Source organism: Malus sylvestris, chromosome 2, assembly GCF_916048215.2.
Source record: "Malus sylvestris chromosome 2, drMalSylv7.2, whole genome shotgun sequence".
In the NCBI taxonomy this organism is placed as follows: Eukaryota; Viridiplantae; Streptophyta; class Magnoliopsida; order Rosales; family Rosaceae; genus Malus; species Malus sylvestris.
In genome coordinates this window covers 35,782,978-35,796,731 of record NC_062261.1, presented here as the reverse complement: position 1 = coordinate 35,796,731, position 13,754 = coordinate 35,782,978, and the positions used below count along the sequence as shown (strand labels likewise).

Below are 13,754 nucleotides of genomic sequence, written 5' to 3'. Positions count from 1 at the left end.
GCTTGGAGTCGCCATATACCTCGAGGGCTATGATTTCCATGTTGATCGCCATTTGGAGCCCGATGATCAATGCTTGGTACTCAACGACGTTGTTGGAGCGTAATTTGCTTAGTTGGAAGGAATAAGGTAGTATTTGTCTTTATGGCGACATGAATACTACTCCTGCCCCCATTCCGTCCGCTCGTGCAGATCCGTCGAAGAACACCATCCATGTCGGGAAGATGTCGTTGTAAAACACGTCATCGTCAGGCAAGTCGTCTGAGATTTTCCAATCAGCTGGGATTGGGTGATCGGCAAGAAAGTCTGCTAGCGCTTACCCCTTGACGGCTTTAGCTGAGACATAGATGATCTCATATTGATTAAGAAGCAATGCCCATTTAGCGAATCGCCCTGTCAAGACTAGTTTGGACATGACATATTTGACCGGGTCCGCTTTAGTAACCAAGTGGATAGTGTAAGCATGTATGTAATGCCTGAGCTTCTGGATGACGAACACCAAGGCAAGGCGCATCTTTTCTATTAGGGAGTAGTTCAACTCGGCGCCGGTGAGAGTTCGACTGAGGTAGTAGAGCGCTCATTCTTTCTGGGATTCATTCTCTTACGCCAAGAGTGCTCCAACTGAACTTTCCTGAGCGGCGATGTACAATATGAGTGGTTTCCCGAGCATAGGCGCTCCCAAGATAGGTGGACTTGACAAATATTTTTGTATGCTTTCAAAAACATTGGGGCATGCTTCGTCCCATATGAACGGAACATCCTTCTTCATGAGTCGGCTGAACGATTGATAACGCCCTGCAAGATTGGAGATAAAGCGTCTGATGAAGGCTAGCCGTCCTTGTAGACTTTTCAGCTCGTGCAGGTTTCTTGGCTCAGGCATGCTTTGAATGGCCTTGATTTTTTATTGGTCCACTTCAATACCACGATGTTTGACAATGAAACCGAGGAACTTTCTGGATGTAACGCCAAACGCACATTTTAACGGGTTCATCTTGAGGTTGTATTTTCCCAGCCTTTCGAACACTATTCGTAAATCCTTCAAGTGGTATAATCTTTTCTTTGTCTTGACCACCACATCGTCTACATAGCATTCTACGTTTTTGTGTAGCATGTCATTGAAGATTTTCTGCATTGCACGTTGATATGTAGCTCCAACGTTCTTCAAACCAAAGGGCATCACCTTGTAGCAGTAGATACTTTTTGGAATGCGGAAGGCTGTTAGTTCCTCGTCTTCGAGAACCATGCGAATTTGATTGTATCCAGAAGAGCCATCCATGAATGACAGTGCCTCATGGCCAGTGGTTGCGTCTACCATGATTTGGATGATTGGCAAGGGGAAGTTGTTCTTCGGGCAAGCGTCGTTGAGGTCTCAGAAGTCTACGCAAACACGTATTTAATTAGATTTCTTAAGGACGATGATGATGTTGGAGATTCACTTGGGGTATTGCACCTCTTGAATGAAGCCTGTTTTGATTAGCTTGTCAATCTCTGCCCCGATTTATAGAATGAGCTCGGATCGATAGCGCATTTGAGTTTGCTTTATCGGTCGCATTCTAGGCTTGACTGCAAGATAATGCACAGCGATGACAGGGTCAAGGCCAAGCATTTCCTTGTAGGTCCAAGCAAAGACGTCTTCGTACTCTAATAGCAGTTGGTAATACTCCTCTATCTCATCCACACTTAGCAACGCACTTACAAAAATAGGTTTCTGCTCTTCTTTTGTGCCTAAGTTGAGCTCCTTGAGATCATCAATCGTGGCTTGCCCCTCATCTTCAAGTTGTAGTGGCGCAGCAGTGACATCTTCTTCGGGGATTTCGTCTTCTTTGCCTTCTTGGATCGTGATGTGGAAGACATCTTGGACTTCTTCTTCAGTGTCATCCTGTCGGGTGTTGTAGCTACGAAAATCTATGCAAGCGCGAAGTTCCCTTGATTTTTTAAAGGCAACATTTAAGTCCCATCCTGATTCCATGACCTCTTGAATTAGATCACCTTTGATCGTGTTGTCAATCTCAGCTTCATCCAGGCTTGAAAGTGTATTAACAATGGTTTCTTGCCCCCTTTTCGACTGGTGAATTTATGGATGCAACGTAGGCTTCTTATGTAATTTCTTTGAAGCGACATGAGCCCATCCTTTAACTTCGCTTGACTTGAAGCATGCCCCCAGCGGTCGAGGCTACGACTTTGAGTCGAAAGAGCCAGAAGCGATGTCTTCCTTAGAGATTTCATCTTCTTTGTCTTTTTGGATATTGATGGGGAATATGTCTTGGACCTCCCCTTCAGTGTCGTCCTCTTGGGCTTGTTGGCATGAAGATTGTCCTGTGTGGATGATGGTGCGCTTTCTTACTTTCAGTGGTCTATTTGTGTCAACCTCCAAGATTCCTTGGCTTTTCATCCTTAAAGGAATTGAGCTTCATATATCATCTTTCTCTGCTAACCTGTCGAGCTTTTCTTCCTCTCCATTTCTGGAAAACTTCATGTTGTCTTCAAGTCTTTCCAAAGCTGACCGAAAAAGATGAGAGCTAGCCGTATTGCTTTGCTTCTTAGGTTTTGACAACCGTTCAAAAACAGAGCTTGGGGGTGTTAGCATGTTAAGCCTCTTGAAGATGGAGGTTCGGTTTTGACCACCAATGCGATTAAGTGCTGACGTTCTGGGTCTTGAACGATTCGTCATATCGAAGACTGACGTCTGAGGGACGGATATAGGCTCATTTTGATCTTATTCAATGCTCACACTGATGTGTTAAGTGCTAGCATTTTTTGCTTTGCTTGAAATCTTCACAAGTGCATTTGGTGTGAAACCAAGTCCAGCTTTGTTGTTGTCAACTTCGTAACCATGCTTCTTCAACTTCTTTTGAGTCTCAGTAAGGTCACGTTCTTTATTGTTGACGGTGTTTGAAACCTTATTTCCAGGATTTAAAGAAGAAGCGAAGTCGTACCTCGCTTTCGACATAAGTTTGTAGGCATTTAGATCAAAACCTTCTTCGATCCTCTTGGTTGGGAGAAAGCTTGGTTCCACCCCTTTTGGTAGAGCTTTTATAAAGCCTTGTGGTAGTCTTGCAACCTTAGCATCGCTTAGCTGTGTCAGAGGTAAAAATCCGTTCGTTTTGAGCAACTTTACATTATCCATGTGCTGTTGTGCATCGGCTTTGCCTGCTCCAGTTTCGAACGGAGATTGACCATTCTTTCTTCTCGACATCGGGATGTATCGGAAGACAGGTGTGTTTGGTCCATTTGAGGGCGTCCTACTCCCTTTGGTTGTTGCAGGTTTAGCAAGATCATCATCGCTCTTGCTTGAAGACGGTATGGCTTCTCCTTCTTGCTTCTTGGGCATGGCTTGCCACTCCTGCTTTTTAAATGTTGCTTTGCTCGTGGATTTGATCTCTTTTGGAAGACCTTCAGACACCATGTCTTCATCCATGTAGAACTTGGAGTCTGCAAAATGTGATTCGACTTCGGTGAATGGTTTGGTGTCGCCATAGATCACCTTCACTCCTTCTCAGTAAAATTTTAAGCATTGGTGAAGGGTGGAAGGTACTACTTCATTCGCATGGATCCAAGGCCTTCCTAAGAACAAGCCGTAGAAAGTTCTTGCATTAGAAGACGACTTAGGGACAGTTCATCTGTCTTAATGCCGATTGTAGTCATTGTTGACTTTGGCATGATGTTTATGGCTTATCCACCATCCACAAGCATGCGGTTGACTTTGTGCTCCCTGATGTACCCAGAGACGAAGAGATGACGGTTGTGAGGCTTGGATCCTAGCAGCAAATCTTCGTCAGTGAAGTGGATTGCGTCCTCGGTGACACAACATATGGCACATTCATGTAGTCGAAGCTTCAAGCCTTCGTTCTTGCTTTCTTGCACTTCGTGGTCATCGGGACTTGCCCAGACCGCTACCAATGCTTTTCGCATCTTCTTTGGCAATCATAGCACTTCCGCGACACTAAAGTGTGTTGGCAAACATTCTTTAAGCGTGAGAGTTTTTTCTCCCTCAGTGGCGATAGCTTTGCCTTTTAAGGGCTCTTCCATCTCTACTTCAACCATGTGACAGGCGACGGTAGTGCACTATTGGAAAAAGTCATTCGGGAAGTACTCATGCAATGAGACAGGAATGCGTGGCTCTTGATCCATAGGTTCCCCAGCATACGTTGGTTTGGCAGCTTTTCTGTTTCTTTTAGGCTTCTTACTGTTGCGGCGACGGTGCTTTCTCCCTTACTCTCATTTTGACCTTATAGCTTGTGGTCTTGGCTTCCTCGTCTTCTTATAGTTCACCAACGTCCATCCTTCTTCATCATTGGTAAGTGCACCCTGGTCGTTTGCCCTTGGCAATGGTTGCGTAGAAAGTATCGTGCAACTTGAGCATTGATAGGAATGGTCAGGTGTCGCTTGGAAAGGCACGGGATCGAAGGATCCAAATGCAATTCTAGTAGTATGTGTTGCGGCCGTGTCTTCAAGGTCGAGCTCGATTCACCTTGTTGTGCTAGCTTCATGATGAGCTCTTTGAGGACGAAGCACTTACCAACAGGATGGCTCACGATCGATGGTACTTGCAGTATTTAGGATCGTTTACGCGATTCATCTCTTCAGGCCGCTTGCATTCGGGTAGCTCGATTACCTTCTTTTCTAGCAAGTCATCTAACATTGCATCTATGTCTGAGTCAGGAAAAGGGTACGCCTTCTACTCTAATTCCCTCAAGGTGCTTTTGTACCTGTCTTGGGTGTGAAGAGGCTCATCTCTCTTTATCTCCTTTGCTTTGGTTTTGGAGGAGATCTTGATAGGCGCAGCGTTGAGGGTAAACGCTTTCTTCGCGGGCTTCTTCCCAGTTTTATCTACATTTGGGGCAAACACCTTGTCTTTCTTGAAGTTGGTGATTGGCTTTTTTTTCCATGGTGAACAATGCTCAGCTCCATGTCATGGGCACAGGTGGCTAACTTTTCGAATGTCCGTAGTTTGATACCTTGAAGGATATAGTGTAACCCCCATTGCATGCCTTGGACGCACATCTCGATTGAAGAGATCTCCGAGAGCCTGTCCTTGCAGTTGAGGCTTAGATTGCGCCATCAGTTGATGTAGTCCACGACTGGCTCATCCCTCCATTGCTTTGTGCTTGTCAGCTCTAGCATGCTCACAGTGCGGTGGGTGCTGTAAAAGCGGTTGAGGAATTTCCTTTCCAATTGCTCCTAGCTGTTGATGGACTTAGGCTCTAGGTCCGTGTACCACTCAAAGGCATTTCCTTTCAGCGAGCACATAAACTGCTTGGCGAGGTAGTCTCCTTCCATCCCCGCGTTGTTGCAGGTTTCAATGAAATTGGCGACATGTTTCTTTGGGTTTCCCTTTCCATCGAATTGCATGAACTTTGGCGGTTGATAACTCATCGGCATCTTCAAAACGTCAATCTTCTTGGAGTAGGGCTTTGAGTATAGTACAGAGTCATGCGAGCTTCATTCGTACTACGCCCTGATGGTGCTGGCGATCATCTCCTGCAACTGCTAGATAGAGAGATATCCCATAAATGTCATTGCCTGGTTTGGCTCCGGTTTCTCTTCGACTTTCTCCGCCGGAGGCTCCCCTTCTTCGTCAGCTCCTCTTTTTGGTGCATTACCCTTTAGGTCGGGTTTCTCATCGTGATGCGCCTCTAATTGGTTAACGAGTGCAGCAATTTGTGAGTCTTTTTCTTCCACAGTCCGTGTCAGCCTTGCGATTGTTTCATTCATATGAGCCAGCTGCTCATCGATGGAAGTCGCTCCAGTGGTCATGACTTGCATGGCTGAACTGCCGCTTGAGCCGGCATCGAAAAGCATGGAACCAGAGTACTTCCTTAGGCTTTCCTCCATTGGCGCCCTTAGCGAGGCCAGGGTGATCACAGGTTCGTGCCTCAGGTGCTCTTATTTCTCGGTAGAGTTGATACAGGGGTGGAAGAGGAGGCAGAAAGAGCTCTTGCCTTGCTTCGAGTTATAATGCCTGAAGTGACACCGCCTGCGACGAGGATGCTCTTGTTCTTCGCGTTGGTTACGGGAACAGCTTGAGCCTTACTTGATGCCATGTGTGTTCTTGTGGATTTGAAGATAGAGATGAGAGGCAGAGAGGTCCCACCAGGCATGCCAAGTTTGTAAACACAGAAATTCCTGTAATGAATGCGACAAGAACACGTGTACAAAATAATATTTGTATTAATGATTTAGGAGTTACAATCTCTTCTACAAATTTAGCCTCTGATTCGATCTTCGTGATGTGTAGATTTATGGATTGTGTTATTGATCCGAGTGCCGTTGGGGCTTGATCTTGAAGGTTGACGAACGGATCTTCAAGGGGCTTTTGGGCTTGGTCTTGAAGAAACGGTTGTGCGGATTTCTTCAAGGGGTTTTGGGCTTAATCTTGAAGGTTAATGGGTGAACGGATCTTTAAGGGCTTTTGGGCTTGATCTTGAAGAACGGTTGGATGTGTGGATTTGTTGATGTTTTTGATCCAAAGGGTCGTTGGGGCTTGATCTTAGGATGAACAAACGATGAACGATGAATACTTTCTTCGAGGGGGCGGTCGGGGCTTGATCTTGAAGGAGGATTTGACGAAGAACGAAGAGAGCTTTCTTAATCCTTCGGGATTCGCTTGGGTGCTTTAGAGTTTCAAAGCTTCTTGGTTTTGTTGTCATCTCCCTTTTTTTTTTCAAAATGAATGAAATGGCTTCTCTTTATAGAATTTTCCAAGGCCTAATTTTGAATATAATATTCAGATGAAATAAATCGTTTCTGCCAGGTGTTGACATTTGTCCTGTTTAATGACTTTTCCGATTTATTTTGATTTTTTCATTTAGTCACATGCTACGTGTAAAATTTATGTTACACGTGAGCGTTGAAATTGTAGCTTATTGGTCAACATTTATTTCACCGAAATTTCGATGTCTACAGGGGCGTCGGACTCCACGAAGAAGAAGGCCAGATTTCGGCCGAAAAATTGGACAAACTTTAAATGTTCATAATTTTGTCAATACTCAACGAACTCGAGTGATTCAAAATGAAAATCATAGTTCTCAACGAGACGAAGAGAATGGTACCTTGCACGACGTCTAACTTGCCGTTATTTGGCGTCGAAAACTGGGTAAGATGCAAAGGAATATAACTTCTTCAATACTTAACGAAATTAGGTGAAACAAAGAGGAAAATTGTAGTACTCAGCGAGACGAAGAGATTGATACCTTGCACGCCGACCAACTCTCCGTGATTTGGCCATAAATTGGCTCAAAAGCCGCCGGACTCGTCGGTAAAACTAGGAAAACACCTCCCCGAGTTGTTCGGTTTCCAACCAGTGTACACAAACATCAACCCTTGGGCATGAGTGTGCATGAGGATGTGGGGAGGGGTGAGGTCGCCGTGTTGTGTGAGTGTGCATGAGTGTGTGTAGGGGAGCTCGAGGAAAAGAGAGCACAAAGAGAGGGAGCACAAGAAAGTGAGGAGAGAATGAGAGGACTGAGATAGAAGAGAGATGAGAGGACTAGGATTCCCTTCCTTCCTCTTTCCATCATCTCCTCTCACATTCTCTTATTTTGTCTTTCTCTTACTATAAAAAATTAATATAAGATGTTGACGTGGCTTAACCGTTACTGTTCAATTAAGAGGGGACGGAAGGGAAGGGAGAAAAAAGAAATGAGAGAATCCTACTCCGAGAGAGAGGCTCGGGGGACAAAAATCAGGGGATGGGCCCTTGGGCTCACCAATTAAGATCCAAAAACAATTTTTTAAATAAAAACCCAAAACTTAGTAAAATTATAAACTAAATTTGGGAAGGGGTTTTACAGTAGAAGTAATACTTACTCGGATCACGAACAGTAGCTTTGACAGCATAACCTCTTTGTAGTAAGAGCTTCACGAGCCATGACGCTACGTAGCCGGAGGCTCCTGTTACACACACAACCTTTGTTTCTCCACTCATTTTCTCTCTGTCTATATCACTAACCACTTCAGTTATGTAATGGTAGAGTTGGTGTTTTTTTTTTTTTTTAATGGTGGAATGTTAGCTGAAGAATATCTGTTATGCAATGGCCCGCCGTTGTCTACTATGAAGATGGACCAAATAAAGACGCATTATGAAAGGAAAACACTTTAATCTTGTTGGAAGTCATTGTTTATGAATTAAAGATTGATTTAGAAGGGATCTGCTTATTTCATCTGCTCGAACACTGCAAATCAACACGTCATCGGTACTTGCGGCATGGAGACAGAAAAAAGAGTACGGTACCTGAACTTATTTACTCCAACGTGCACCCAATTTGTGTTTAAAAAGCAAAGAGGGCCAGTGTCTATCACGCGTTGAAGAGATTCTTTCGTGTCAGTAATTCATCACTTATTAGTTGTCTATTGGATGGTATTATACTTTAAAACACATGACAAATATTTATTGAGCGGTGAAATTAAATCTTAGTTGCGTTAGAGATTGTCCATTGTGTGACTAAAAAGTATACTCAGATTTGCCAAATTGTAAAAAGTGTGCAACCGGTGCAGATTTCCTTACCCCCTTTGTATAATCAAAAAAGATAAAATGAGAGAAATACCTGGAGACTTCCTTGGGAAAGTATCAAAGAAATGCTAGTAACAGAAAGAAAAGCAACAACTGAAGTGGAGAGTCCGAGCCAAAAAGACGACTCTTCAAGACACCAATTATTTGGTTTAACAAAATATTTAAAATGAGTTTTAGTGTCTCACGAATAACAATGGCTAGTACTTTCTCCAGACCAAATACTTCACATTTTATTTCACAAACTTTGAAGTATCACGAAAAGCACCCCTACGGTAACATTTATGAGCAGATTGGCATGATAATGTACAAGTACTTGTGTCATGATTATTAACTTAATTGCTCAACATCGACGAGTTCCATGATTAGAAGAAGTTCTTCTGCTTCAAACTTTCAACGGCGTCCTTCAAAGTCACCTCCAGAGGAGTATACACAACACCCAAAGTCTCAGCTCTTTCCTTGGATATCTGGTAAGTTGGTGCGAAAGGTTGATCATCTGCACATCTACCCAGAATAGACACATAAATTGGTTAATATTGAACATTGGAAACTCGTGTCCAAGTATTCTGTGTTGGGAAATCAAGAGACGGTGAACAAATTTACAGTACAGTACACTATCTGACTCTTTAGCACGCCATTTACTTTCAGGATCGATATTTGGGTTCGGAAATTCAAAAATTTAAACCATTCAAATAGCTTATTCAGACCGTGAAGATTCAGAAATCATCCAAAACAACAGAAAACAAAAAGAGCCAGGAATCCCTTTCACAAAACTACGTCTCTAGTGATAACCTCCATCTCAAAATACCTAATATATGCTAATTACGATATTCTCAAAAGGAAAAGCCACAGAACAGGACACTAGAGTGCATAAGTAAACAGGACCCTAGAGTGCATAAGTAAACCCACACTATCCTTAGAAGTGCCTGTAACACATGTATAATTAAGATGCAATGATGTGGCTATGTTTAGCAACTTACTTTTCCGGAAGATTGAGAGCAGGGAAGAGATCACGCAGAATTTTAACGGCCACAGAATAGTGTGCTACACTTCCAACTATAGAATACCTCCCACTAGCTGAAGGATTCTCAAAGGCTAGAATATGTGCATTAGCAATATCTCTAACATCAACCCATCTGTGAGTTGCATTTGGAAATTTTCCGGTTCCTGCATAAATGATAAATTAGGAACAATAAGTTTTCATAGATTTAAGTTTCCAGAGAAGGAGCAGCATATTGATGACACTTGAATACAGAAGAGACTGCAAATGATGAGCTCAATAAGGTCCCAATCCCAAACAATCATAAAAGATCTGTGCAAGAAATAGTAAAACGAACTTTCAATGATTGAGTTGCATTGGTTAAATGCAAGTCCTCTATTTTGAATAATGCAGAAGTTATGACAGAGCAACAGTAACTTTGCGATGAAAACTAAAAACGATGAACTCAATTATCTGAGATTCATAAATTACCAAAGAATTATGGATATGAACACACTACAAGATATGGTCTACAATATGGTACTGGATATGCGGATCCAGCGATTAAAAGCATGGTATATGATACCGCAGATATGTGCTACAATAATATTTCATATGCCTAATAGCTTTTCTGTTATATGGTCAAATATCTATTGTTGAAACCTGAAGAACGCAAGCATGCAAGCCTTCAAATGTCATTTTTATTTTTCAGTAAGAGTAAACAGGTTTCCCAACTTCAGTAAACACGTGTTTTAAGATTTCTTATAACTACAAACTTAGTCCTCTTTCCTGACTATGCTCCTAAAATTTCGTGTCTAAAGATTTTATTCTACTTCCGTAAGCGTACCATCAAAGAGTTTGAGAAGTAGCTCCGAGCTTGAGTTCAGAGTTGGCTGTAAAAGAGGGCCAATCGCCACCCCTGGATTTACTGCAACTAAATCGATTCCATTCTCCTTCACAAACTTCCAAGCAGCTTCCTCAGCTAAGGTTTTTGAAAGTGCATACCAAAGCTGATGAAAACCAAAGACGATAAGAACAATGAATGCATTTTTTTTAAAGAATGAAAGCAATCAGATTTAAATCGTATGATTCTTATCACATAATTACAACAGGTATGTCAACCAGACCAAGATAAGCAAACAAACATATGAGCATGAATTGTGCGGTTGACAAGACATGTTTAAAGAGTCGTAAAAGTTGCTCATAATCAAACTCGTTAAGAGAGAGAGAGATAACAACTGAGACATCCTTAGAAAAAGCACGATAAGCACAATCGACTTCTGCAGAGTATGTGAACAAATAAATCATTGAGAACGGAGACAGAAAAGAAAAACCAAGGGAGGACGAGTTCTTATATTAATGCATGAAACTGGAAGCTAGCTGGACGCTCACATTCCCCTTACATAAATGATAAGTCTGTCGTAAAATTAAATTAACATATGTACTGTACAAACCTTTGCTTTTTCACAGAAAGCTGGATCTGAAAACCAAGATTCATCAACTACAGTATCAGCAGAAAGAGGCTTTCCAGTAAATACAATTGATACTATGGAGGATGTTAGAACCACCCTTTTGATAGACGGAAATTTCGCGCATGATCTGAGGACATTCAGTGTTCCCTTCACAGCAGGGTCAAGTAGTTCTGCCTGACAAGATATTAAACTACCAATATTTTAGGGTCTGAATTTTAGAATGTAACAGATTATATAAACAAACAGCTCGAGATGCAAAACTTAGGTTCATGCCGCATGTAATAAAGCTCTGACAATGAAGGTGAAGAGATTACCTGTGGGTCAGTGACTGACATTAGTACAGGCGATGCCATATGAAAAACTCCTTCACATCCATCAACGACAGCGTCAAAAGATCCCTCTTCTAATAAATCTGCTTTGAACAAATGAAGCCTTTCTTTTGCTCCATCTAGTGAGAGTAAGTGTTGTGTTTTCTTTGGATCATCTGTGACATACAAAAACAGGACTGGTGAGCTGACTTACGAACACAAGTTTCCAAGAATTAAAACATTCCTTTACTCTTCTTTATCAACCATAGCTATTGTGGGAGCGAGGTGGAAAGAAATGTATATGCAATAATGTTATCGCTATCCTTTTGTATTGGTTACGAACTTGTTTGTGCCTAAAATTGGCAAATTTCACTCATTTGGGACTAAAGCCAAAGTATGGCATTTTGTGGGGATATTGTGAAATTGGGCTAGACTTGCATCAAGTGGCACATGTTAGGCTTACAGATATCAAGTGACACCCATGATTATATGATATATATACATATATATATATATATATATATATGTTTGTAGATCTTTCTCATGCAAGTGATTTGGACGGTGGAATGCATCAAATGGCTTCTTTTGATATCATTTCCTAAGGAGGTGGGTTTGGGGGAGATAGAAGTTGCATTAAGTGGCTTTGTTTTCAAACTAGGCGTTGTTTTCTATATAAAGGAAACCAAGGCATGATTATGAGGACACTCAAACAATCAAACAAATCTCTTTACAGCTGCACCATTTTCATTTCAAATTTCAAAGCTTTCTTCAATATTGCAAGCTCTTTCATTTCTTTCAATTAAAGTCAAAGCACTCTTTCAATTCATTATATCTTTGTTGTCTTTACAAGTATTCCTCCATTGCAATACGAATTCTCTTTTTGAATTGTTATTGTCATTTCAATACAAGGCACTTAAACAATTTCTCTTTCTCTTCACCATTTACATATTGTGAGTTATTTCTCTATATAAGTAAAGTCCTTATCATATAAGGCAAAGAAAGAACCTAAGTCGAGCCACTCTCACTTAATGACACAATTTTTTTATTAGAAGTTAAATAACGCAATCTTCATCACTCAAATCTCATCTACCAACAATAACTAGTGGTGCCAAGCTCGCAATCACCAATTTATTGACTAAGTAAATCTCAGCTTGCCCGCAAGGCCCATTACAAATTTGGGGGTGAACAATTTTAAATGTCCAATGGGACCCTTATGTAGAGTAAGATCTTTCTCTTTTGCCCGAAGGGCTTCACCCAGTTTGCCCCAAAGGCCCTTTCCCAAGTTGCCGGATTGGGCTGTTTCCACTTTTGCTTGCTCGACTTGGGCTTTTCCTTCTTTTGCCCGAATGAGCTCCTTCAGAGCTCAATTGGAGAAAATAACTCCTTATCTATTAATTTGAAGATGTGATATCCACACACCTTAATTAATTTTTCGCATACCTTTGTAAAATGGGATGTGTGAATAACACCCCTCTTAATTTGTTGCAGTCATTGATTTCTTAGTTGTGAAATCCCTTTGGAGTTACAGCTTAAGTCGGGTTTTTTTGTTTATTTTTATTTTATTTATAGTACTGCGTTTAAAGTGTTTTTTTGCTAATATATGAAGTTATCGAGGACTTACATAAGAAAACCCAAAAATAAACACCGAACTGAAACCCAGAAACTTGAAATACAACAATTTGACGAAGCAAGCTAAGAGAAAAAACAAATAAATTAATTAAATATCATATATATATATATATATATGTATGTATGTATACTTACTTGGGTCACGTACAGTGGCTTTGACAGTATAACCCCTTTGCAGTAGGAACTTCACCACCCATGATGCTATGAACCCGGATGCTCCTGTTACACAAACCACTTTACTTCCTCCGCTCATCCTTTCTCTCTCTCTCTCTCTCTCTCTCAGACAGTGAAGGCCTTGCAGTTGCCGATCGGTGCTTTTATATGTAGTTAGTTGCCTTGCAGTTGCCGATTGGTGCTTTTATATGCAGTTAGTTTATTGCTCTTGCTTTCTTTTTATTTATTTTTTTTTTTTTTGCCTTGGGCTTTGACTCAGTCAAGTTTTTCGTTTTTTTTCTTAGTGTTTAATTTTAGTCATTGATTTTAGTCTTTCTTTCTTTATTCTGTTTCATTTTTCTTGCAATACTACCGTCATCACAACTAAATATCTACTTAAGCAAACTATTAGTTCAAACTCTCACATATGTATTTTTTAGGATCACAAACTTTGCTTTAACATCATTTGATTCAGAGCCTAAAAGTAAGTTGTCACATCATTTGGAACCGAGACTGCGTGAGGAGACGGATTAGTCATCGATGTCACGTGGGATACCTCCTATATTAAAAAAATTGATGAAGACAAAGTACTTTTGATTTGGAGCGCTTGTTTATGCATGTAATTATGAATTCTTACTTAATTTCCCAGCACCCTCCTGTTGACTGTTAGTTAATAGTCTTGCAAAAATTGAAACTTCTGATTTTTC

General features: G+C 41.2%; 1 protein-coding gene across 1 annotated transcript; it reads right to left on the bottom strand.

Annotated features, from left to right (window-relative positions):
- Window positions 1-8,615: 8,615 nt before the first annotated feature.
- On the bottom strand, window positions 8,616-13,239 carry LOC126597630 (phenylacetaldehyde reductase-like). The gene is made up of 6 exons (XM_050264440.1): window positions 13,030-13,239; window positions 11,272-11,441; window positions 10,940-11,131; window positions 10,333-10,495; window positions 9,487-9,673; window positions 8,616-9,010 (listed from the first exon to the last, which is right to left on the bottom strand). The coding sequence occupies exons 1-6, from the start codon at window positions 13,145-13,147 to the stop codon at window positions 8,872-8,874; spliced, it is 969 nt and encodes a 322-aa protein (XP_050120397.1). The 5' UTR covers window positions 13,148-13,239; the 3' UTR covers window positions 8,616-8,871.
- Between the last annotated feature and the right edge of the window lie 515 nt (window positions 13,240-13,754).

Bases quoted from the DNA above. Each gene is read 5' to 3' on its own strand.
- LOC126597630 (XM_050264440.1), bottom strand. From the start codon at position 13,147: ATGAGCGGAGGAAGTAAAGTGGTTTGTGTAACAGGAGCATCCGGGTTC. The intron at 11,442-13,029 runs GTAAGTATACAT...TGTATGTCACAG, and splicing joins AGCCACTGTACGTGACCCAA to ATGATCCAAAGAAAACACAA. The intron at 10,496-10,939 runs GTTTGTACAGTA...GGTTTTCATCAG, and splicing joins CTTTCTGTGAAAAAGCAAAG to CTTTGGTATGCACTTTCAAA.